This window comes from Lathamus discolor, chromosome 4, assembly GCF_037157495.1.
Source record: "Lathamus discolor isolate bLatDis1 chromosome 4, bLatDis1.hap1, whole genome shotgun sequence".
Taxonomy (NCBI): domain Eukaryota; kingdom Metazoa; phylum Chordata; class Aves; order Psittaciformes; family Psittacidae; genus Lathamus; species Lathamus discolor.
In genome coordinates this window covers 36441872-36469546 of record NC_088887.1, presented here as the reverse complement: position 1 = coordinate 36469546, position 27675 = coordinate 36441872, and the positions used below count along the sequence as shown (strand labels likewise).

The following is a 27675-nucleotide window of genomic DNA, read 5'->3' as shown; positions in this document are numbered from 1 at the left end:
TGTGGTCGTATTTCTGGAATAGCTGAAACCACAAATTGGTTACTGTTACAAAAGGACACTAGTGGAAATACACAAGCTTCCAATGGGAAGCTGTACAAGATCACAAAAGCCCAGTTAAAAAAAAAAGGCTGCTATAAATATTACTTATTAAACTCCAGCTCTATATTTCGTAGGGAGAAGGAAACAATAAATACTTAATGAGAACATTACCGTTTGCCAGCTGACAATAAGGAATGCTTGGCATTAAAAGGTATGCAGAATGTTAATGCAATAATAGTGGAGTAAATCGACCAAGGACAATCAATGGTTACCTAAAGGAAAGAGAGAACAAAGTTCTTATTTGTAATGGTCTTTGGCATAATGATTTTGCTTTTCTTCTCATTTCTAAGCAAAACTTTTCTCAGCAAGTGTCTACAGCTAATGCATCCAGAAGGGGAAAAAAAATAAAAATCACTATGTGAGAAACTAATCTCACAAAATATTAGGGTTTTGTTTTCCTCTGTGCAGATTTTAAAATCTCAGTGAAACTTTTCCCATGGAAACTGGCATACTCAATTCTGAAGACTAGAAATAAAGGAAGGAGAATAGAAGAAAGGACACTAAAAACACTTAGCATTTATTACAATGATCTGATAAAAGGTCAGTATCAAAGAAATTGCTATGAAATCCATTACTGAAATGTCTTGATAATACTTGTATATATTAAATAAAAGTTCCAAGTACTTGAAAATTGTATTTAATGTTTAACTTAAAGCAACACACTTAACTGAAGAATTTCTCCTGAAGTAAATGCTGCCATTCTTTCAACTGTAAAGCATATGCATTTAACGACATATTTCTATATGCAGAACAATAAAAAAAATAAAAATTTTTTGTCACTTCACATTTTAGCAATGCTGATCTATAGCTATTCCTGTTTACCTGAGTCTTCACACACGAGGACGCATGGCAGCACGCTTGGTCAGTTTCAACAAGGAGTAACGCTATGAAAGCTGGTACTCCTTGTTAATATCATTTTGTTGCTGAAGAGCTTCTTTACATACTGCTTATTTTATTCACCCTTCATAATTATAATGAAGAGAAAATGTTACCTCCAACTAAATAATGTGGCAGCTTGAAGCACTACAGTGTTAAGCACCTCAACACAGCATACAGCTTCTTTGCAAGTGGAAGAAATACCTTCCCCATGACTTAGAAGGGAGAATTTGAAGAACACCATAGCACCTTTTACAAAGACATGAGTGTCCTTCATCCTATGTAAACTCCGAGCATTAGAGCATTAAATCTCAGATTGTTGGCTAGTGGAACAGCTGGCAGTAAACAGTATATATTTCTGTTTATGTTTATGCTTTCCTCTACATTTATAACATTTGCTACAGTTTCTGCATGTACATCTTTTAAGGGAAATTAGTTCAGTGCAAGCTCTCCCCTGCCCCATTACCACCACTTCCATTTTGTGAAGAGTATGCCCTTGTGATCAAATACATTTCATAATAAAACCGTTAAATTACATCTTACTTTTTGGTCAACAGTAGCCATGCAGTTGTCCTGTTTCTGCTTCTCTTTGCTTTTTCTGTGAACTTCTTTACTGGTAGTATTTTCTTTCTCCACTACAGATTGTGTGGCTGATGGTAAGTACATGACTTCTAGCTCAAATTCAATTACATGGTATGCAGGAGCCACTGGCAAACTGATGCTTGTGATCTTTTCAGAAGACTGAATCCTTAATGATGATTCTGAGATCTTCTCTATAGTTGTGTAGAATGGGGAAAAGTAAGTAGATTTAAAACCCATTCATCCCTTCCCAATTTTCATTTTAATCTGTATCTACACAATGAAAGTAGTCTAAAAATTTATAGAAAAATATGCAGTGCCATAAGCATTTCCTAGCAAGACCTCCATGTCTGCAAAACAAGCAACAAGAAACCATGTTATATAACTCCACAGTAATCTCTTCAAATGAGCTATAATATATCCATCTTAAATACCACTGTTCACAACTTCCCAATAGCAACACTCTGTCCTTATAAGCTGAAGGAAGGTAACCACCACATTCCACGTAACAAACCCTTCCAATGTTAAAGAAGGAACTAAGAGGACAATTTGATAACAAACTTCAAACATGCTGAAGAGCTACATTAGTCCACCACAACATCTACTGAAGTTTTTTTGTCATGCACGTCCTTAGTCTGATGTTAAAAAAATACTGAAAAAAAACTTGTAACTTACTGAACACACATGTGCACAACCAAAAATACGCACATACACATCATTAATCATCTGTCTTTAAAGTACTATACATGGGGTGCCTCTACACAGTCTATTTTAATCTCAATTTCTTCAAGTCTTTTAAGACTGTTCTTCCCATTTACGTAAAAGTTGCTCACATTTGAGCAACTAAGGAGACTATAGAGTACTTATGCTCAGAAAAAAGGGAACTGGGATGTCATCTGTTTAAATGAAACACTGGCCAAAGGAAATGCTCTATTTATTTACATAAGGCACAACATAAGAAACCTACTTACAATTACTTCACAATAAAAATGGTCTAGTTAAGATAGAGCCCACGCAGTAATAAAAGACAGCCATGATTCTCTTGGAAATCATGACAGATACACACCTTGGCAGCAGTTTCACCATGCCTACCAAATTACACCAATGAAAGTAAAAGCTGTCCAGCTATGTTTGCTGCAAAGTTCACACTACTACTTGAGGGTCAAAGTTTAAGACCTTTCCTGCACTGAAGTATTCAGCTGCAAGTCACCAGAATTGTTCTTAATAACAACTACTGAAAAAGACAGCATCAGTGTTCTTAACCTTAATGTAAGTATAGGTTTACGTCAGGATTACTGAATTTTCAGCCATTTAAAGATTATTAATTTTTACTTTCTTGCTTACCCCTGGTGTTGGAATAGATCACTGCCTTGCTCTCCGGACGGTACAGAATAGGCATGGCATCTGCATTACTGAGCTGCAAAGTGTCCCCATTCTTCATGGTGTAGTGACCAGTAGTCACTGTGAATTTCACCTTCTGTGGAATGCCAGCCAAAAGGCTATCTGAAGAAGAAAGAAGAAATTGTTAACAGGTTCCAGTACTCACCAGCAGATGGTTACAATGCACTGCTAAGGCTTGTCAGCAATATTCACAGATGATTTGTCACACGTTTTGGTAACGTGACAGTGTGGGGGTTTGGTGCTATGCAACACATTAAACCTAGCTCAGATACACTGGTGTGAAGAAACCAGTTGTTTTAACTTTCGTGAACAAACCCCCTGTTCCTTGGATGGCCTGGATTAGCTGGCTCACATCCTGTGTAGCTTTAGCAACACAGAACCCAGTGAAATACAGTAATCCCAAATTTTCCTATTCTTTTTGTTAAGCTCTTCAGGTTGTAGATAGCTTTGTGTTTTTGCACCTACAATGCCAGTCGTATCCACATGCTGTATTTATATAATGAACATAACAAGAATGCCAGTATGTACACAGACTCTCAAATATCTGAATCACAACCATCAATTTCATACGGGTAGCTAATCTGATTAAAGCCCAATATGCCTGTCCTTCCCTCACCACATGCTGCAACCACTGTAACTAGAATGATAGTACAAAATGCATATTAACTCAACTGCTTCAGTTAATAGCCTGAAAACAAAATTGCTGCTCACTTCTATTTATAAACTTTAATAAACTCTATAACAATTTGATGTCATTACTGTGCAGATGCTATCCATGAAGCTCAATGATTTGAATTTTTGTTGAAGGACTGTAGCGATAGGACAAGGGTTAACGGGTTAAAACTTAAACAGGGGAAATTTAGATTGGATATAAGGAGAAAGTTCTTTACTGTGAGGGTGCTGAGACACTGGAATGGGCTGCCCAGGGAAGCTGTGAATGCTCCATCTCTGGCGGTGTTCAAGGCCAGGTTGGACAGAGCCTTTGATGACATGGTTTAGCGTGAGGTGTCCCTGCCCATGGCAAGGGGGTTGATCTTTAGGTCCTTTCCAACCCTAACTATTCTATGAATCTACGAATCTAAGTAATGCTCACCTCACTGTGAATTCAATGGATGTATTCAGTATTAAATTTAAATAAATTAGTATTGTCAGTTCTCGTACACAATCCCAGTTTCCTGTAAATACCAAAGGGACTGCAGCATGGCAGAATTAAACAATAAGGAGCTCATTCATTTGCAAGTTTAAGTAGTCACTTCTAACCAGTATGGCAGCTCAAACCACACCTGATATTTAAGTGACAATACATGTTCAAATTCATATTCAAATGTGACACCAGATGTTCCAGCACCAACCCCTGGAATTATTGAAAACTAGGCATCACTGACAGGGCACACTTGATGGATAATTTGAAAAGCAAGAATTTAAGACTCAAAATTAAAAGGCAAAAAAAAATCTGAGTAATTTTCAAGACAGAAAACACTTTAGTACCATGAAAATACAAAAGAAATCATCAAAACAACCAGTTTAACAACTATACCTACCAGTCATCGGTTCCACTTTTAGCTGGGGCTCCTGAGAATATACATCATACTGCGCAACTGGGTAAATATGAAGAAGGACAAACTGTACTTTTCCCACTGAAGTGCACAGTTGCCTGAGTGTGTATGTCCCAGGTTCTTTCGCCTTTGAAAAAAAAAAAAAACCCAAAAAAAAACATTTGAATAGGTTTTTCAATTTAGGAAAAGGTTCTGGAACAAATCCTCTACTAAAGAACAGCATGTTTCCAGCTCATTTTTATCAGATGCTTTGCATTCGTAAATTAAAATGACAGACTACTTTTCTTAATAAGTAACAAGATTTTCACAAAGGATCCCCTTCCACCCCATCAAGAGAGAAGCTCTAGAGTGCTGGCTAATTCAAGAAAAAAACCAGTACGTAACAAGTGCCAATAGCCAGAATAACTACTAGAGCAGTTATGCTGTCAAATTGTTATTTCAGGGTGCTTTTCATCTTGTTGGTTGGTTGCTTCCCTCCCCCTCCAAATGACACATACATTAAAATATTATTATATTTATTAAATACTGAAATGATATTTAGCAAGCACTGAAGTACTCATTTGGCTAACATTCATAAAATCCTATGTTCTATGAAGCACAGCTTTTAATTCAAGCTAACAATTTCACACACTCCCCAGCCCACATGCTGTCTGAATGCTTACAGAGAAGTTTTACACACACACTGAATTTCAAATTCTTCCCTTACCCTGAATAACAGGATTCTGGATGGTTTTTGATAACATAAAAAGCAAACATGTAACATCTGCTAGTATATTTATTCTTGATTCTATTTGCTCTTAGCTACTACTGCTGGGGAATAGGAAGTGTTTTCTTTTTCCATGTGCCATTTTACCAAGGGTAATACATATTGATGCTGGATATAACTACATCTAAAGACAAGTTGTGGAGAAAAGCTCTAACAAGTTAGCATTCAAATCTCACAGTTATTTACAAAGAAAATCCTGACTGAAATTCAGTATTATGCATTTACATTAGTTACTGAATTTGAACCCTTTAATAAACAGAAAAGCAACTCTTTTGTATATAAACATACTTCAAACCTCAACATGGGATAGGAATCAGTCTGAAGAATTTAGATAATGCTTTCTGATCTCTATTAAAGCTTTACAAAGTACACTGGAAGATTGCTATCAGCATAAATAATGCTAATCATCAGCCTAAGATCCTCAGAGAGAACCAAACTCCCTCTGCATCTTGGAAGCGCAGTCACTCCTCTCACTGCAGAAGTAGTGCAATTAAGCATTACTGTAAGAAAATTTAGAAAACAAGTTGTCAGCAGTTTCTCTTCTCTGGCTGGCTATGTAATCCAGTAGAACTGACACAGTCTACTACTACAGTGATAATAGATTTTTAGTATATATTCTGTAAATACTGGAACTCAAATCTACTGAAGCTTTCAGCATGTTATGTCAAAATTGTAACATATTCAGATTTTCCCTTTAAGAGCAGATAAATCATGCTTTGAACAACTGTATAAAATTAAGTAGGATTCACACCAAGCAGTCTTTCCATGAAAATTTCTTTCAAGAAAGTAAGGTTAGGAAAATAGAAAAGTTACAAGCGTAAGGCTGTCTATCCTCCAACAGCTACCATAATCATGCAGAACAAAGCAAGTTTAAAGCAGTGCTGCATCTAGCTTTTCATCCATATCTCTTTTTCCATAGTTTCAGATTGATTAATGATCCCACTAAGCCAAAATGCCTGCTCAGAACAGTCTAACAGCTTTCTCCTAGTAAGGCTCCTTCATGTGAAATCCAGTTCTACATACATCTTAATTTCTTTGACAGAAAACTAAATTTGCAGGCACCAAGACCTCTGGTATCTTCAAATCCCATTAGTTTGTCTCAATCCTTTAAAAGAATGAGAAATCTAAAAATCTAGGTCAGTAGGTAGTTCAAATGACATGACTGCCATATCACATTGTATCATCGGGGATCTGAGCTCAAGTTCTATCTTGAGATACCTGCTATCCACACAGGTTCTACAAACGCATGTGTGCACATTGATACAAACAACCCTTCTCAACTGCTTTCTGCCACAGTGCTGGAGAAATGGAAAGGCAGAGTACGTAAGCCTATAGAAAGCTTCACTCTAAACAAAGTTCCTATGACAAGATAGAAATTAACAATTGAAAAAGAAAAAATTAAAATCCCAGGTGTGGATAATTTAAAATATGCTAAGAATCCTAGAGAAACCTCCTGACCAGTTCTCTCTAGCTATTCATTTTTAGTCATCAAAAGCATATACATAGATTCTTATTTCAAAATGAGTTTTTAAAGGGACTAAAGCTAATGTAAACCAATTAGAAAATGGCAAAGCTAGCAGGTGTTTATATACACCATATGTGACTGCAAAACACTTTCTTTCTTCACAGCATAGAATCATAGAATAGTTAGGGGTGGAAAAGACATTAAGATCATCTAGTTCCAACCCCCCTGCCATGGACAGGGACATCTCACACTAAACCATGTCACCCAAGGCTCTGTCCAACCTGGCCTTGAACACCACCAGGGATGGAGCATTCACAACTTCCCTGGGCAACCAATTCCAGTGCCTCACCACCCTTACCGTAAAGAACTTCCTCCTTATATCCAATCTAAATTTCCCCTGTTTAAGTTTTAAGCCGTTACCCTTTGTCCTGTCACTACAGTCCCTAATGAAGAGTCCCTCCCCAGCATCCCTACAGGCCCCCTTCAGATACTGGAAGGCTGCCATGAGGTCTCCACACAGCCTTCTCTCATACGGGAAGGTGCTCCAGTCCCTTAATCATCCTCGTGGCCCTCCTCTGCACTTGTTCCAACAGTTCCATGTCCTTTTTATGTTGAGGACACCAGAAATGCACACAATACTCCAGGTGAGGTCTCACAAGAGCAGAGTAGAGGGGCAGGATCACCTCCTTGGACCTGCTGGTCACCATACCCTTTCCAATAGAGAGGATGGATAATGCTCCTAAAATGAAGCAGCTATGAAGTATTTGTTGCAGTCCTCATTACGCTACCTTATCCCTTATTTATCATTCTGATGTTACACTGAATTTCTCAGCATTTTCTCACTTAAACTTTCCCTACACTTACGTTCATTACTGTAGCATTGAACTCGGATAAATACTTCCCTACGAAGTATTATAGAGGTGAGGACATACATAGAAACTATTTACAGAAACCCAAAGAACAGAACAGCATGATAATTGAGGCCAGAAGCTCCTACTCCTGGAACGCTAAACAGATGGCAAAGTCTTGGTTTTGATAATGTCTGACATTTCACTTCCGAGAACTAAGTCATCAGGTAAATACCCTTCCTCATTTCATTAAGCTAAGTAAACAAACCACAGACCAGCAAAGTACACGGCCACAGAATGAGTAGCAGTTAAAAACAAAACAAACCAACACCACAACCAACAGGACTGGTACTCAAGGCCTGCTGATTTCTAGTTACTATGCATCTAGTGGTAACACAATGTAAACAGAAGTCATAAGCACTTCAGTCCTTAAATACTTCAGCAGTTACTCTGAGTACTTCGCTTGGTGGGGGAAGAATGGAAGGAAAAAAGTATTACTCCAAATATGAAGCTGACTTAGAGTGAATGTGTAAGTCAGGAATTGAGAGAATGTCATATACACCACTATATGGCAGAAGCAGGGCTGTAATGGCTCTAATGCCGTTTTCTGAGGATGGCATTTAGATGGTGAAACTTTTATCTTCATGGGTGTTTGCTCATGCATATTTAGTATTCCTGCAGCACACAATCCTTATGTTCTTGTCTTCTCATTCCTTATATGATTAAGATGAATAATGGGACAATTTTAATTCTGACATCTTCTAAAACGATGAGCTTTGTCATACTTCTTACAGGTAGGTTTACTACACCCACCAAGTGAAAAAATATTCTACCACCCTCCCCAGTGAAGAATAGGCTATCAAACAAGTCTAACCACATAGTCACTTGCTAAGGGCTAGAAAATGCACTCCTATCAATATTTTCAACATTATTTTGAATGAGCTCAACAGCAAAGGCAGACTTCATGAGTGGTACATTATCTTGTATGTGAATTTATCAGTTTCATTTTTGGCAGCAATAATCAATGTTTAAGGTTTGAAAGGCCAACTCAAATCTTTGCAAATAGGAATCACCTGTAAATTCTGGCACAAACACAATAGCCATCTTTCAAGGGAAATTAAATTCTAGAACAGCAAACTGAAAGCCAAAAAGGTAATGGCATCACTCAAGCTTCAAGAGGAAGCAATACAGGTGCCACCTGCCAGCACTAGGTTCTTCCTCAGCCAGTGCTTTTAGTTCCTCTTACATTTGTTCAACTATAAAAACATACCTGAGTATTGAATGTGATTTTATTGACCCCTGGTTCCAGTATTAAGTTGCTGCATTTCAACACATGAGCCCCATCTTCTAAAGTCACCCCTGAGGGCATATCCAGTGAACTGCTGCTCTCTTGCCTTCGTAGTAGCATGTGCACATTTTTGCAGATTATTCCTGCTGTGTTCAAAGAGTTATCTGAGGGACTCCGCTCATACATTTCGTACAGCTCCAGTGCTGGCAAGTTGTTCCTTGATAAAGGAAAGCCTGTAATTTCATTTGGAAAGCTGATAACACCATTGGAAGTTTTGTGTTTAGTGAGCCACTCAGCTGTTTTTCTGTAACTATTTTTTTCAATGCTGAAGTGAACATGGATGGCAATCTGATCCACTTGGACAGGGATGGGCATTTGGCTCAGCAAAGTCAACTCAATCAACAACTTTCCACCCACATGGACAACAGCATTTGGAGGGTCAAAATGCAGGGTTTTCAACTGTGCAAAGGACTGCATAGGCAATACAACCTTCTGACCTGGAAAGATAAAAACAGGGATTTTATTCTTCTCCAGTGCTGCTGAAGATAAACAAATCTCTTAAGAATTCAACACCTAGTAATAAACTGATCAACAACTTTTCACAATGAACCCTTTCACAATAAATCAATACCTTCATATTTTACCTTGAGTAGAACTGAGGCTTAAAGATGCTGAGATTTGTTTTCTTACAGTTACATTTACTGGAATTTTAGTATTCAGGCTATTAAAGATGACTAAACTAAGCACATCTAAGGAGAAGTTTCTTGTTTCACTACTACATAAAGTGTCCCAGATGAACACAGTAGCATAAAGTGACAAACTTCCCAGAGCACATAAATCAAGAGCAAGTACAAGTGTAAGGAACAAATGACTGGACTGGTACCTTGAGGCATAAGCTTTACCATACAAAGTGTTTTCGTTCTCTTTTCTAGATTCCAAAAACCAACAGTGAGGCAGTACCAAAACTGAATTAAGAGGCAAGTCTAAAATAATGTATTATTTATGCTACATCCATTCATCAGGAAAAACTTCTGCATACAAATGAAGTCTTCAGATTTACAGGAAGTATTCTGTATGGATTTGAATGATGATTAGTATCTGAGAGCAAGGTATTACTGAAGCAGCAGGAAGAATAAAGAGAAGAGGTAAGATGGTAAAAATAAGCTGCAAGTGGATGGGTACAGAACCTAACATCAAAACCAAAGCAACATCATCACAGAGTTGCCATCTGTGTGCCAGTAATGCAGAGACAAAGGTAAGTTAGGAACTGGAGTAAAACTAACACAAGATAAATCACGAGTTGTCAAAGCAGAGAAACAATGTGAAGGAAAAAAAAAGCCTTTCCAGTATTCAATATAAATGTTAATTACTCTCTTATCTTTGACTGTTCTTAATTATTGCAGAAGTTTCATAAAAATTCTGGAGACAACAAGAAAAGAACATGTTGGTTCTGAAGTTATACACAAGGTAATTAAACCAATCAGAAAAAGCTTTCCAATGCACTTCTAGGGAAAGATCAGATTAGAGCATATTAAGTATTTAAGCACCAGACTTACCTTGGTTCTCTTCCTGCTGATTGGCAAAATCTAGTATTTGTTGGCAAAAGCTTTTGCGTTCATTTTCTGTTAAGTGATTATCACCAGCTAAAAGGCTGCTTGTTTGAAGATAACTAACAAAGTTAAGGAAACATGAGGTAGAAACCTACAACATTCAGAAATTTGACTGAGAACAAGACAGTTCAAGTACTGCTTTTCTGATCTTTAAATACAAGACCTGCTTTTATCATCGCCATACTTTTCCATGAGGAAAGAAACAATGGAAGATTTATTACCATCTGAGAATATTACAGAATCTCTATTTTTTGCAGACCTACTAAGATATGATCCATATTACTAACCTGTGCAATCTAAAAAGAGTTGTGAGCATAGAAAACTCATTTGACAATAGATAAATGCAGCATGCAAGTTAAAGACCTAGTGTGTTGCAATACACTGCCCAACATTTAGAACTAAATAACTTGAGTATTTCATTATATTCCAGTTTACTTGGCTGAGAATCTGCTAGTTGTTACAGCATCACTTACATTAAGTCATAAAATATTCTTTATACTTTTGGGTGCTGGGGATACAAATGCTTGCTTAAGTATTTAGCTAAGAATGCAATATTACTGGCTCAGATTCTTTAAAAGCATTTGCACTGAAGCAGAAAAATTTAAGAGTGTTTAAAAGTGATGTAAGAATATTCAAAGAAGGCAGACATTCACAGTCTCCAAGTCTAGTTCTAAAAAAAAACTAGTGAAAAAAAAGCAGCAAAAAAACCAAAATATACTACAAACTTAGTTGATTTTCAGCTAAAAAGTTATTTTCAGGTACAGCAAGATTTGTCGTTTCTTCTAGAATTTCTAGATTTCTAGTAGATTTCTAGTATTTCTGTCACTTAGAGACTAAAATATGAGCTTCTTGGACAAAGGAAAACAAACAACTGACAACAACAAAACCCAACAACTTTACGAAAAGCTAGAAAACTCTGTGACCATGCCAGTTTGCAACACCTACAGGAATTCTATTTATAACTCTAGCATCAGTGAAAGTAGTGCCCTTCCCCCAAACCCCCCAAAAATAATGAAAATTTGCAATTTTGCTATAATATGTAATTGTGCTGTTTCTGATGCCAAAAAGAATACAACAAAACACCCAAGGCCAGTCAGCAGACTTTGCTCCCTCCCGGCATCTCTTATCTTGAAAGCAGCAAGAGTACAGCATCACAGATTAAAGATTTAAACAAATACAACTATAGCTGATAAAGTTGGTGCATGAAAATAATGCAGAGAGTATCAAAGCAAAGAATTTGAAGCCTGTCAAACATTAGGATTAAGCCAAATCATTCTCTCGAAGTATTACTTTGCATTCATGCGGCGTTTAGAGATTTCGCTCACACATTGTAGACTGAGCTTTTACTCAAGGTAAAAGCAAACAACTCCCACTCCCCTTCTAAAGCAGAGACCAAAGCCAGAAATAAAAAATAAATAATAACAAAAAAAAAAAAAAAAAACAACCCCAAAACATTAGAACAGCAACCAAAGTCACAAGATTTTCATCTCCTGAGCCTCTGTGTAACTTTTAGTAAAAGTCACCATGACAAATACCGGAAGAGTCCTTGCCAGGTCAGGTACAGGATAAAGGTAGTAGCAGTTACAGAAAGAAAGCCCAGAAATTAAGCTCATTAATAAAAGAAGTCACTATACTACCACATTTACCAAATGAAAAACCAGTACCACAGAAAAATTTCCATAATAATGAAATACAAACAGAATCATAAAAAACCTCTATGGTATCTGCTGAACTAATGACAAACTTCACACTATTTACGTTGCACCACTCTCTAGAGCCTACACGTATTTAAAAGACAGCAGAAACCATATGCAAAAAGTTTTAAGTGAATCAGATGTCAAAAAAATAAAACTGAAAGAATATGTCCTGGGTTCAGCAGCAGCAGTCATTTTTCTCCTTCTTAGTAGCTGATGCAGCGCTGTGTTTTGACTTTCAGCCTGGGAACAGCGCTGATAACACCAATGTTTTTAGTTCCTGCTCAGTAACGTTTACTCTGACCAAGGACTTTCTCAGTCTAATGCTCTGCCAGAGAGCAGGGGAAGCAGGGAGGAAGCAGAGACAGGACACCTGACCCAAACTAGCCAAAGAGGTATTCCATACCACAGCACATTATGCCCAGTATACATAAACTGGGGGCAGCTACCCCCAGAAGGGCGAGATCACTGCTTGGGTTGGGCTGGGTATCGGTTGGCAGCGAGTGGTTGTATTCTCTTCCTTTGTTATTTCCCGTATCACTATTATCATTGGTGGTAGCAGCAGTGGTTTTGTGTTATACCTTAGGTACTGGACTGTTCTTACCTCAACCTGTGGGAGTTACATTCTTTCGATTCTCCTCCCCACCCCTCTGGGAGCAGGGGGAGGAAAGGGGGAGGGGGGGAGTGAGCGAGCAGCTGTGTGGTTCTGAGTTACCAGCTGGGCTTAAACCACGACAAAATAGAAATGAAAAAATAACTAACCCAACCCTCCCCAACTGAACAGCAACAATGGAAACAAAAAATAACTCAGCTCTCTGATGTCTGACAATGTCAACTGTTAAATAAAAGTTAGAGGTATGTCAGAAAAATAAATCAGAAGTATCATTTTCTCCAATCTTGATTTTTTTTGCCTCTGCCTTTTAAAGGATACTTTTCTATTTGCCCAAGCTGTTTCTGACATTCAGCTAACTGTTTTCTTGTATGTGTGACGAGCAATGCCCATCCCTCAGCAAGGTAAGTTTTCAGTGCTCCTTGCAGATAGACTTCTGCCTTCTGTGGACCTTTCTTCCTCCTTTAAAAAAATAAAGAAATGAGTACAGAGTGATATAAGAACCTCTGCAGCCGTGAAAACTCTACACATTTTCAAAAAGGGGTGATGGGAGAGGCACATTGTGTATGAATGCACAACAAGATGCTGTAAACCATTTTATCTCTACACAGTAGTAGTTCAATGGTAGTCTTTCAACCTAACATTAATCCCTCAGGTGAATAATTTAAGTTAATTTAGGAGACTCTGTTGCAGCTAGAAGACTGCTTTAGCAAACATAGGCGAGAAGCATGCCCAAACATTTTTTCCCAAATAAACCACTTGAGACTCCAGAATTCTTCTAAGAAAAATAAAATGAAATAGAAAAGCAATGCACGAAGTTCCTTTAGTGGAATTTAACAGCAGGGATAAACAAAAAAAAAATATATTTGGGGCCTATAGGGATGCTGGGGAGGGACTATTCATTAGAGACTGTAGTGACAGGACAAGAGGTAACAGGCTCAAATTTAAAACAGGGGAAGTTTAGACTGGATATAAGGAGGAAGTTCTTTACGGTAAGGGTGGTGAGGCACTGGAATGGGTTGCCCAGGGAAGCTGTGAATGCTCCATCCCTGGCGGTGTTCAAGGCCAGGCTGGACAGAGCCTTGGGTGACATGGTTTAGTGGGAGGTGTCCCTGCCCACGGCAGAGGGGTTGGAACTAGATGATCTTAAGGTCTTTTCCAACCCTAACTATTCTATGATTCTATATCTGGAAGTTAGAAATAAAATCACTGTTGAGTTTCACAGTGGGGAAACAGCTTTCCATATGAAACTGATTACTCTCCAAATACCATCTTTTCTGGCTTTTCTTAGGTATATATAGACACATATGTAGTTAAGATAAGCTTTGAAACAAGTTGTTACAAAGCAGGCTATAGTAAATGCAAAGGTATGTATTTTTCTCCCCCTACCCCACTGCCCTTTTTTTCCCAAGGAGAAGAAATGACCAAGTTAAAGAACACAAGACAGTTGAAGGCAAAAGTACTAAAACATGAGTATTCATGTTTAGTTATTAAAGAATTAGGGTTTGATATGAAGAGATTGCCAGACTTCTTCTTAATTTTTGTTTTTTTCTGAAACACAGCCTGAAACTTTGGGTATATCTACATTTCAAAAAAATTTTTAAAACTCCTGTTTAAATACAACATATTTTCCTCAAGGATTATATTCAGAATTTCCAAAGCTAATGCATCTGAGACATTTTAAACATTCATTTACATATAAAACTCTGCCAAGTCCTTTCCCACAAGCTTAGCTGAGCGAATTCTTCCAATATTTGTGTACATTTCAATGGTGGCATGGGACAGATCCTGTTTAAAATAAAAAAAAGAAACTATTGTAAGTTTTATGTATTTTTAGTAATTACACAGTATTTCACACTAACTCATAGCCAGTAACTAAGTTACTACAACAAAATGACCAGAATGAATCACTTTTCAGATTTCCCCTTGCCCCAGCATACAATACAGAGCAGTTTGTAACAGGTCATTTTTATTTTTTCAGCAGTTGGTCATTATCCCATATCTGCATTACAAATGGCAGAAGAAAAAATCTATTAACAGTTAAATAAGGCAACCCAAATCCACCAAAATAATAGATCAGATGCAATTTCAAACACTTCTTTACACTTAAATTCTCCTTTTTTTGAAAACACCTATTTCTCAGTGACTCAGATTATCATTGCGGGATCACGTAGTATATCATTCCAGGACATACCATACTGTAACATGTTTAGAATAATATTAGAGCTTGACCCAGAGACTCACAACTAGTACTCCAAAACCAAACCAACTACACACAGAAAATGGTACATGATTCTTTTATGCATTTAATGGCATTACATGCAGCTTTAGTGAAAGTCTGCAGTATGTAAACAAACAATTAAACACAAAATGCTAAGTTACAAGCGGAGTATTTTCACAAGAGTGCCTTAAATGAATTTTGCGGGAAGCTATGCAATCCCACATTGAAGTTCCTCAGCCATCTTTAAGATAGTTTCCAATGCAGCCACACTTCCTTGCTTTGCCCTTATTACACCTGTAGTAACAGCAACAAATCTTTCTCACAACATCAGCAGTTACAACACACACAGTATACCACCACCAAATGATTTTCCTCAAGTTCTCAATCTTTGGCCACCAACATAAAACCATTTCATATCTTACAAACCCACAGCCTCTTCTGTCAGCAGTCTTCCACAGAAGCTCATTCTCCTTCACTTTGTGTACTAAGAACTATGCTTCAAAATACATTGTGTAAGTGCTTCCAATTGCCTAAATATTTTGCAGAGTATGTCAGAAAGCATCTATTCCTGTGGGGCAGGAAAATGACCTAAAATGAGCTCCCAAAGCCTTTCTTAGGCCATTTTTGATGTTTCTTATGGAGACCCTAGAAAAATTACTTCTTTCTTTCTTTAAGAACTCACAACAGTATCCTACAATAAACTAAGTGATCACTCAGTCACTCCTCAACAGATCCAGAGGGGTCTTAGACACCAGCTACACCTACAAACAAAAAGCCATATTCCCCCAAAATTAAGGGGCATGCCCACATGCTTATAGAAGACCTGACAGTCTCACAAAAGATTTTGAAGTTGTTGCATGAGATTAGCCACAGAATGAGAATAAAGGGTTTTTTTGGTAATAAAAGCTCATCACTTCCTGCTTTTAACGTGTCTGAAAAGCTGCATTTTACATTCCAGACTAATTAAAAATTTAAATGCAAGTAAATGCTCTTTGGTGTATCTGGAAGTTTTAACTAATTCTATGCTCTTCTGCACTGAATATATGGATAAAATATGGATATGTATAAATCATATATATTAATGTGACAGCTACATAAAAAACAATCTTTTATAGTGGTATCTGAATTTCTGTTGCATAAAAGCACAGTTAGAAATACAAACAGGAATGGCAATTCTTTCTTTGGCAAAGTCTACAGATCCCACTTAGTTTCTTAAATTTAGGCAGATACTGCAGAATTTAGCAGAGATATTTTGGTTGCAAGTTAGAACTGAACATGTAAGAGCAGCTAGCAATTCTGAAGATTTCAGCTTTGGCCCAGCTATCCAACCAGTCTTACAAAGAAATGAAGCATTAACATAAAACCTGGTATCTTCAGACAAAAGCTTTTCAGACTTTTTCATTCAATAAAACTTTGTAACTCTAAGTACTACCTAGTTCTCAGATTAAAAAAAGCAGCTCAGCTTTCCTCCAACTTTTCCCCAACAACAGTAATCAAATATAAGAAGTTTCAAAGGAAAATTATCTAAGGAAAACAAAAAACAAACAAACAAAATACCCCCAAATCCCCCCCACTCTTGTGACAGTGTTTTTTTTTTATTTCATTTAACAATCTTTCATTAAAAAAAACCAAAACAGACAAACAAACAAAACTAATAGATCATCATTACAATGGCTACTCAATAAGGGAGCTGTCAGGGAATAAAACATGCATATTAAAGCACAGTAAGAATTCTCATGTTTCAGTCTATGCCAGCTCCAACCCTATTATACAGAGATGTCCCACAGTGCATATACATATATATATATATTAAAAAAAAAAAAATCAACAGTATAACATAAACCATGCTACACTATTGCAAGACCCAAGTCTAAATCATTCAAAAGGAAGCTGAGTTCACACCTCAATATTCTTCTGGGGAAGACTCAATTAATTCTGCATCTGGGATGGCAGAATACGATAGCCATGGCATTGGCTATTTTAACAACTAAGTGTACATACTTACAGATAATAACCTTCAACTCATAACTGTAAACATTAATCAAATACTTGAAACTTGGGGTGCATACAAGGTTCCAGCTGTAAAACAAATCAACCCTCTTGTGTTCAGTATGTAAGCAATATTGATATCAAAACACAGAAATATAGATTTAAGTTCTCAGTGTTATCTTCTCAGTCTTCTTTGTCCCTCTTCAACCTATAATGTAAACACACAAAACTAATATAAGCAAACAAGCCCCTACTTACCAAGTAGTGTTTTTCAAAAGCTTCTACAGATGATAAGGCCTCTTTAAGTTTCTTATAAGGGCTCTGGGATGCATTGGCTTTAGAAAAAAGCAGAACAAGAGGTGTCACTTACAAATACACTCTTATTTTAATAATACACACCCCCCTGCCTGCTTTTTCCTTCAATAGAAAACAGAGGGAAAACTTGAAACTAATTTTATGTGGTAAACATCACTACCACTTAGAGACAGATCATGAGTTTCTTCACCAGGCTCTAAAATAAGATCAAGAAAGGCTGTTTCACAACTCTGTGTATATGCATGCATATGTGAACGATGTTCAGGGTAGCAGGGTAAAGACAAGCAGCAGTACAACTGTACTAACGTCTTAACATTTATTCAACTTAGAAACAAACACAACTGTATTTAAATACCATGTTGTGCCAAGACTGATATTCTCGCAACTCCCCACTGCTGGATTTAGAAATCAGCATGACAGGAGTATACTGTAATTTAAAAACATTTTACTACTTTAAACAATGTAATTCAAAAGAAAATGGTTAGCAGTACCGTTTTTTTCTCAAGTAGCTTGCCCAATTTAGAAATCTTTGCCAGAACAAATATGTGTCAGTATTTCTTGAAGGAAAAAAAGCCCTCATTTAATTTCATTTAAATGAATACAACAGGCACCATAGCACTGAATTAAGAATCATTTATCATCATACCTGCAAGAACAAGCGAAGCTAGTGCTTCAAAGATAATAACTGTTCTAGCATATTTAACTTCTTAAAACTTCTTCTTTCAGAAATACCTTCAGAAATACCCTTGTGGTAAAATCCACAATGAGTAAACAAATTTGATTGTTCAGACACACAAATAATAGCACTTCAACTCAAATAATACCACTTTGTAGCTCCAGCTGCAGGTTATCTATTCGCATCAGATCAAGGATGCTCCATTTCTTTTTCAAATAATTTTATTTTTAATACTTGTCTGCAAGTATGAAAAACTTTATTCAAAACCGGTACTGTTCAAGGCTATTTACCTAAATGCTGATAAATGAACCATTAATGGAAAAGCCTATACTTGCAACAGTAAGGAGATGCAAGTAAGTACTAGACACACGTGAAAAGATCTCGTAAGAAATAATAGTTCTATCATGTTCATCTGTATGTAGGGATATTTAGAAATTATTATTACTAATGTATTTACGTACTAGGTATTTAAGACAAATGTCAGCTATTAGAAAGAATGCATACATTCCTGGTAATACCTGTTTCAGGGCGTTCTGCTCCCAGTCCAGCTAACAGATCGACAGTTCTGTTAAGGTCTTCTGAATTGGGTCCCTTCTCTGACACTAGTCCACACAGGTAACCCAGGGATTTTAACTGTAAGAAAAAACAGATGCTTGTTTTAAATAGGCTACAAAATCGATATAAAACTCCTTTTATTCTGTTACATCATTCCTACAATGCATTTCCACTGCTGTCATATTGTACTGCTTATAAGATCTGTATTAAAGTTGCATGGGAAAAAAGTAGAGAACCTTTCAAAAGTAACTGTTTCTCAGAGTAGAAATCGATTTTATTATGAATAAAATTGCATATAAATTACTGACTCAAATAACATTGGAACGCAGGTACATACACAGATGTCCCTACATGCATAACACTTAATCAGAATAAATCCTTCCGGTTTTCCATATAAACACGGACAATGCTCGAGATGTTTGACAATTATAACCAAAGATAATTTCTAATAACTGTGTCTATATTTTTGAAAACTATATACTCAAGAAATGCAGGCAGCCTCCAGTACACTAATTAGACAAGCTCGCAAATTCACCTAAAGTGTTATATTCAGGAAAACCAAAGAGATGATTACCATAAGTAATGCTACAGGCTTGGGGAAGAATGGTTGGAAAGCTGCTCAGAAACAGACCTGGGCCAGCTGAACGTGAGCCAGCAGTGTGCCCAGGTGGCCAGGAAGGCCAACAGCATCCTGGCTTGTATCAGAAATAGCGTGGCCAGCAGGACTGCGCCCCTGTCCTCAGCACTGATGAAGCTGCACATTGAATACTGTGTTCAGTTTTGGTCCCTCACAACAGAAAGACATTGAGGTGCTGGAGCATGTCCAGGGAAGGGCAACCAAGCTGGTGAAGGGCCTAGAGAACAAGTTTCTCGGGAAGCAGCTGAGGGAACTGGGGTTGTTTAGTCTGAAGGAGGCTCAGGGGAGACCTTATCACTCCCTACAACTACCTGAAAGGTGCTTGTAGCACAGGGGTGCTGGTCTCTTCTCCCAAGTAACAAGTGATAGGACAAGAGGCAATGGCCCCAAGTTGTGCCAGGGGAGGTTTAGACTGGATATTAGGAAAAATTTATTCAGCAAAAGGGCCATCAAGCATTGGAACAGGCTGCCCATTGAAGTGGTGGAGTCACCATCCTTAGAGGCATTTAAAAGACATACAGATGTGTCTCTTAGGGACACGGTTTAGTGGTGGACTTGGCAGTGCTGGGTGAACAGTTGGACTCAAAGATCTTAAAGGACTTTTCCAACCTAAACAATTCTATCATTCTAACAGTGCTAAAACAATACCACACACTACCGTAAACAGGCTTCTAAACAGCAGTGGGTATGCTTGATACCCAGAGTCAACACAGGATACTATCTTAAAGAAGTTCAGTTGTGTTGGTCTTTTGATTAATTCTCTTAGAATAAGTCAACCACCAAGGTAAGCCCACAAAAGAAAAAAAGGTCTCAGCTTGTCACATTACACCACACAAAATGGGGATGGCCATTAACTTTGTTGTTGTTGTTAAATTCTTCTTAATTTTGTCACTAGTTGCTAAGTTTGTTTTTTTTCTGCTAAATTTCAGTTCCACCTTACTGCTACTCATTATTCTACAACTTTTTCCTTTACCCTTTGTGTAAGAAGTACTATGAATGCGAGGAACATTTCCAACTTAGGTACACACCTTTCATAGAAACATGTAAGAAGCACGGGAAGAACAAGATACAGAACACCATATTAAATTCCGTAATAGAAAGTGAAAAACCTGTTCCACAGAAACAAATGGTCCACTTCAAAACCGTAATACCACAAATACAACACATAATTTGCTTACCTTCTCGGTGGCATAGCTCCATAAGCCAACTGTGTGGGAAACATTTGCATCTATTTGAGCCCTATCACAGCAGCCTTCTATTCTTTGTAAGACTTCCAAACAACTCAAAAATACCCAACAATCCAAAGCTCCAGGAGGAACAGAGACCTGAAGATGAACAGATAGAATTAGCTGGGAAATAAGCATTAGTCAGATGAGAAAAACATTTCAGCAAAATATTTTTATTGATACTACATAGCAGAGTCTCTTAGAAGAGCTTATGCTAAGAACACACAAAAAACCCCCACCAGGCCAACTCTCACTGCCTCCTGAATACTTTATATATATTAGCTCATGAAACAAGAACAGCTAAGCAACTAAACAGTCATTATATTAACTAGATTTGATACATTCACCAAGATGGAAGAGAAGGAAAAGAGGACTAATAGATACTAGTCCTTGGGAAAATTCCCCAAATTTGGAAACAAAGCCTAAGGAAAGCAGAGTTAGGAAAAACTTTTGTGAATATACTACTATTTTCCTAAGGAGACATCAGATCTAACTGAGACTGAAGTTTAAAGTACACTAAGGAGGTTAAAAAAATGGGAAAAAAAAAATTAGTCTAAGTTTCCTTCTCAGGAGTAAGTTCGTTAATGAAAGGATAAGAGATCTGTCATGGACAACTGGTTAAAGAATTAAGATAAAAACAAACAACTAGACAAAAAAATTACCAAGAAGGGGTTATTAGTCATGATAAAGACAGACAGTAGAGTTTGACACAGAAAACATCATGAATCAAGATAAAGATGAGCATAACTAAAGATCTGGAATATAATCACTATAATGGTGTCTCATAATCCCATTCATAAGCAAAAATATTTCTTTCAGAAAGACTATGAAAGTCTTGAAACCCATAATGAACTAGGGAGTTGACTAATGTGAGAGGAAGGTTCAACATGCAAGCCCAATGTATTTGAAACAAAAAATAAAAATCTGGATTCTGAAATAATTTTCAGGAAGAGAAAGGTAATGAGAACAGCATAGTTTAGATTTCCACTAAATGGTGTCAAGCCACATTAAGAGATTTGCCTGTATTAAGAAAAAGGCTCACAGCAGGGATAACGACACGCTATGCACAAGTAAGTGTCACTGTCTCACAGCTTGAACACCTGCATTCAATTTGGATCACCACACGAAGACAGAAACAGCAGAAATAAGAGACAGTGCAGGAAAGAGCCCCAAGTACTGGGGGGCACAGGACAGACTTGGGGTGGAGCAAAAAGCAGAACTGCAGTAAGCACCTTCAGAGATTTAGAAGGCTGCATCTATTTAGTCTGGAAACTAAAAACACCCACACTCACAACTACAAAACAGACACACAAACCATAATATAAATATATATATGAGAATTACATGTTAGTTTTAGAATACATGAAGGTGTCAACAATGCATCTGAACTAGATTCTCTATTTTTAAATATGGATAAACAGATGGAACTTACTACCACAGTGCCAGACAGGCAAAAGTTAGGAGCTATTGTTATAACAGCAGAGATAAAACTAACAGAGAACCCATGGGATTAAGGACATGGATGAGTCACAAAGTGAAATCCAGAAATATTCTTATGCACACAGTGCTGTTCTTAAAGATGTATTTCAATTCATAGACATCTGTGGTCATACATGGAGGATGATCAGTGTGCAACATCCCTGATAAAAGCCTCCTCAGAGGACTAAAAAACACCGGCAGAAAATAAAGTATGGAAGGAAGAGGGGCAAAGCATGGAGGCATGCAACATGATGAAAAGCTTTGAGAGCTATCAGTTGTTTCTATCTCTTTCTTCTGTCACTGGATGAGATAGGCAGAGACACATATATAACACCAAAGAGCATTACTAGGCACATAAAAGAATCACAAAGAACCAAAGAAGGCGATCAAAGCAGCATCCAACTCATATGGCAGTAAGAAGCCCTACTGTAGGTACTGTTTATAATTCAGAACTGCTTTTTGTTAGACTTCTAGCCTGCATATCGGCATACTAACCACTCTGTCTTATATTCTTCAGTACAACACTGCTTCAGATTTAAATGATGGGAACTATAGCTCAAGAGACTGGTAATAACCCAGGAAAAAAGCAGACAAATTACCTACCAGCTTAAGAAATCAACTTTCCAGGTGGAGACTAGAATACTTGAACTAAACAAAGGTTTGTTTCCAAATTTCTTTCCAAAGACATCCTCATGATGAAGCATTCAATGGTAGCACTGTTGTAATCTTTTATTAAGGCCTCATTTTGATAACTCACAGACAGTGTTTACTTTATTCTGGTCACCAATATCTAAACTTCAAAAGTCTTGTTACATCATCATTGAATAAAACCATTCATATAATGGAATATATTACACTGACTCACTTCTAATAGTTTGAGTTCTTGTACACAGTTGTGAAGAAGCTCCAACGCTCGCTGGGAAACCTCCCATGGCCTCTGCAGGAAGATTAATAACGTGCACTGGCGAGAAAATAGGTAACTACGCAAGTCCAGTAGAGTGGCTTCTTGATTCTGAATGAGCTCTCTCTTCTCCATGTCTATTGGTTTTCGCAGTATTAAACCATTCCAGCTCCTCACTGGCTGGCAAAAAAATGTCAGCCAGTTTGCACCATCTAAGTAAATAAAGTTAATATCCAAGAATCAACCACTGCTTTCTACTAAAGCCTCTTCTTCCTCCCCTCCAGAGGTTTTAAGCTCGCTTATTCTTTCTAAAGTTTATCATATAGATAAATGACTTAATGTCTTAACTTCAAAAACAGAACAAAAAAACAAAAACCAGCAAAACTTACACAGTTAAACAGATAACTGAACTTCAGCACACTGAAACCCCATAGCATTTTGTGTTAATTGTATATTTGTTATTAACCTAGTGGCAATCAGTTTGTGATCTAGCAATTAAGCCTACCTGAAGTTTAAAACAAATAAGCTTTATCTACTTAAGTATTTCTTACTCAGCCATCATGAACAGATGAATCCCCACTTTCAGGTATAGCATCAGATTCAGTCAGGACAAATACATGTCACTGCAATTACTCCTGCACTATATTTTTAACAGATTCATAACACATACCTGATTAAAGTTCTTACATAACATCACGTGCTTTAGCCCATTAAAACAATTTATTTGGTACAAGTTATTTGATACTTCTTGCACAGTATTTTTTTTTTGGAAAAAAGTTAAATCTTCTGTAGTGCAGATTAAACGCATATTTCTATTTAGTTTTGCAGCGTATACCAAATATCTCATGTAATTTCAGGCAAAACTGAGCACATTTCTTCTGGAAGCTCTTTATTGAGTGACTTAACAGTGAGCTGGGAAAACAGCAACTGTATCTCAGTCAGATCAATACTTAAGTAATTACAGAGTCTCAAGGCTCCCTTTGTAACTATCACCTAGTAAGAGCAAAACACAGCTTTTCATTTAAAATTGCTTCTAAGCCTCAGATGAGAAAAAAAACTTAATGAGAGAATGACTGATGTACATGAGTTTGCATACAGCATAAAACAAGACCACAAACTGCTTCGTGCATCTTCACTACAATGTGCCATCTTTTTCTCCCATGTACACATAAAGTACCCAAAGCACTGTGCTGTTTAGCAGAACCATATTGAAGCAATTAATACACTTAACATTTATTAACACTTATTTAACATTTATTAACACTTGAGGACGCTTACCACCAGCCCCAAAGTTGACAACGTATTGAGAAAACAAGGCATCCAGTTCATCATACTGTACTAGTGCATCTTCAAATTGCTGCAGCATCTCAAAGACGAAGGCCAGCTCTTCCTTTTGACACACAAGCAATACAAGGATCACGTTACTGATATTAGTCATGTCTGGTATTACAGCCTGCCCCCATCCATACACAGAACTCCGACGACCACTTTTTCCAAATATTCTTCCCGTTCCCATATTCACACATGTAGGGAAACCTGCCACTGTAGCAGATGTACTATTTCTTCTTAACACAGAGAGGTCCACAAAAGAAGATTAAGTCATACAGCTTTTCCAGTAAATTCTGTCCCACTACAAGACATTGTTCATACAACAATTAAAAAGTTGATGTTTAAAAAAAAACACAAAACAAAAAAGAAACCAACAAAACAACCAAAACCCAAAAACTGAAGATTCATCTCCCATAATAGTAATATTTCCCCTCCCCCGTTTACACTGTGAAGGCATCAACTGCAATATCAGTATAAGTATTGCAGGCACAGTACTGGGACAATTATCCAAAATTCAAGAGCAACTACTAAAACTCTTTCTAGATGCAATTTTTTTGCTTCAGTGGAGGTCCATAAAACTTGGATTCTGCTTTTGTAATAGCACTGTATGACAACGTAACACAAACCTGCTGTGAACAAAATCCAGGAATGCTGCTTTTGCACAAGTCTTCGTATTTCCTGCCCCAACCCGCAAAGAATGAGCAGAACATTCAAAGTACCAGAAAGCCAACTACAACAACAACAAAGCCTTTATTACAATTAGGACTCAAGTACTCTTCTCAATAAAAAGAGAATCTTACCTGGACCATGAAATACTCGCAGAAGCTCCACCCTGGCTCAGTCCTTTTCTCTCTCAAAGTTCTCATGTCATCTTCAAACTTGCCTAAGTTTTTGGTAAAAGACATGAGAAGCAACGTCCTGAGTTTGGTCAGGAAGGCATTCCAAGATTCCTGAGAACGGGAAGAGTCTTTCAAAGGGTCAGAAAGTACCACACATCTGAAAAGGAGATGGATAAAAATATTTTTGAGGAGGTAAAAACAAGCTTCATATATAAATGCACAGCTGAATATTGTGCATATGTGACAGATTGAGACTGAACAAAATCTAGGTTTTCATTCAACACTAATCTGAGGAAAATACCAAAGTTGAGGGTTATGTTTGTTTCTTTGGGGGCAGTATGTTAGGATTTTGATTTTGTTAAGTGCTTTCCACAAAATAAGTATATCAAGCTTTACTGTTGTTTGTTTGTTTTTTAAGCAAATTACAGATACATTATTCTGATTACTTAAACATAAGTAATGCTGTAGCTATCCAAGAAAGAAGTCTGCTTAGCAATACAAATCAGCAGAACAGTAATTATAGTTACTCCTGGCAAGGATTATGCAAGATACAAATCAAGATCCATTAGATCACATATAGTCAGCTTTTCTAAAATGACCTGAAATAATCCTCCATAATATATTCTTACAGTATGTCAATTTGGTTTTACACATCCTATATGCTATATTCTGCTTTTCTCAGAAAAGAAATAAACAGGTCACATTAATTCATAAATCAGCCTTTTTTAGAGCAATTTCTTTCCTCATTTTTTCTATCACAATTTAGTAACATTCAAAAAGCAACCCGTACCTCTAAAGGCAGGAAAACCTCTCATCCAAATAAAACACCATTTGTGTTTAGAAAAGTCAACTTATCTTGAGGCAAAATGATTAAACCATGCCAATCAATCAGTTAGAAACCAAAACCAAATTGAATCAGTGTTGTTCTAAGCATTTGCCCAAGTAATCCTGTAATATATCAAACACTGTCTAGGTACAAAGAAAGTGCTGCCAATGCACAGGATCTTTTAACATGCTGACCTGCCAGTCACTGTCAGTGCACACCAAGGTACAATGAGTGCTTCCATCTACTCTTTTCAATTTCAAATGTTTATTCTGTTTCAAGCTAACTCGTAAGGCTAAAAGAAAAAAATGTAGTATATAATAGACTCAGTGAACTGTTTCAAAATAAGGAAGAGAACATATATTAAAGTTGGTTTCAAATTCGCATTTGTGTATTATATTGACCTTACTGAAAGCAGAAACAGTTTCGTATATTCATTATTGTTTTTCCTTTGAATAAAAGCATCTGAAGAAACTGGCTTTCAGTCAATTATCTTGTAATGGAAAAGTGATTAAGTGAAAGGCAGAAAGTACAGTGGTAAAAAAAAAAAAAAAGGAGCCTTATTGGCTTCATATTCCCCGCTCACCTCACTCCTGTTACCTGTTATTCTGCTAATGTTTTTGCAAGCACCTAAGCAAACAAAATCCCCTCAAGTTCTAAAATCCGATTATTACCACACTGTTCCCCTTAAACCTCTCTTAGCCATGTGGAGATACTTGAAAGTTTTTTGAAACACTTTCAAAGCCACTGCAAATCCAGGAAGAACTGAAAATAAAACTTCTCCCTTTATCGTTTGTGTCAGTCTTCTTCAAAGTACAGGTCTTACAGTACCAGCAGTTTGAATGCTGAGCATCAAATAAAGTCCTTAAACGAATAACAAACGTGTTACATAGAAAGTTTTTAAATTATCACACCAATCAAGAGGTTAAAATATTTGCAAGAATGCTTACCTGTCACTTTGTTTGTTACAGAAGTCATTTCTTATTTTATCTACTATAGAGGTTCGGGGAAGGATATTTGTTTTGTTCTTTTTCTTGGCATCACTCTCAACTACCACAATTAGCCAGTCCAACGAGTTGTGAGCTTTGAGAACATTCTGCCACTTGGTAATGTCATCCTTGACTGTAGTTTTGTACACTTCCGTGTCCTGGGATGAGAAATGGTGAATCATCAAACCAAACAAGATATTCTCAACAATTTCAAAAGGCAACTATTTTTTCCAACAGAAGACAAACAAAAGGACACATCAAACAGAACTAATGGCAATTAAGTTCACTTACTGAAAGAAATCAAATGAGAAAATATAGTAAGGGTTTGGTCTTTAATTTATTTCTAGTATTTTGTTTAACAGTAAATACATCTTAGTATTTGGTATCCTATCATTCTTTCAATTAATGAAATTAAGATCTTAAAACATAATTTACTATTTTACACATTCTTGAACTTTACAACAAAAAGTTTCTAACTACAAAGCTGTTTTATTCTCACATAGTAACAGAAGTGTGATATTTGTGCCTTCTAACACTGCTCAAATCTTAATCTGTTTAAAAGGTTTTTCATAAAAATAAAATTTTAAAAACCCCAAAAGCATTGTTTGGCACTTTTCTGGCTTCTGGGTTGGTTTTAAACAGATCAATTCAGACAACTTTTAAGGCTTTTTTGGATACCTTTTAATTGGTCACAGATTAGATGTCACCTTTCTCTGTCAACTAGATAACTAATTCATAACAGAGACCAAGCAAAAAGCAGTGAACTGTAGATAAACAGGATTAAGAAATTCCAAATCTTGCCCAGTTTAGACTGCTGATACATACTAGTAACTGACACATATCAAAGATGCACTAAAGAAAAAATACTTATCTTACAATTTAACCTCATGAATAAATCATAACT

General features: G+C 36.9%; 1 protein-coding gene across 2 annotated transcripts in view; it reads right to left on the bottom strand.

Moving 5' to 3' along the window:
• TRAPPC10 (trafficking protein particle complex subunit 10) overlaps window positions 1–27675 on the bottom strand; it is a 44893-nt gene that overhangs the window by 7577 nt on the left and 9641 nt on the right. For both annotated transcript variants that reach the window (XM_065677067.1, XM_065677068.1), the window contains exons 4-18: window positions 26733–26929; window positions 24921–25116; window positions 24070–24181; window positions 22756–23003; window positions 20364–20510; window positions 18512–18626; window positions 17261–17337; window positions 14489–14580; window positions 13114–13254; window positions 10435–10547; window positions 8861–9375; window positions 4497–4638; window positions 2899–3057; window positions 1519–1748; window positions 211–311 (exon numbers count right to left, since the gene is read on the bottom strand). In XM_065677067.1, the coding sequence (XP_065533139.1) occupies window positions 211–311; window positions 1519–1748; window positions 2899–3057; window positions 4497–4638; window positions 8861–9375; window positions 10435–10547; window positions 13114–13254; window positions 14489–14580; window positions 17261–17337; window positions 18512–18626; window positions 20364–20510; window positions 22756–23003; window positions 24070–24181; window positions 24921–25116; window positions 26733–26929 (2585 nt within the window). The remainder of the gene's footprint in view (window positions 1–210; window positions 312–1518; window positions 1749–2898; window positions 3058–4496; window positions 4639–8860; window positions 9376–10434; window positions 10548–13113; window positions 13255–14488; window positions 14581–17260; window positions 17338–18511; window positions 18627–20363; window positions 20511–22755; window positions 23004–24069; window positions 24182–24920; window positions 25117–26732; window positions 26930–27675) is intronic.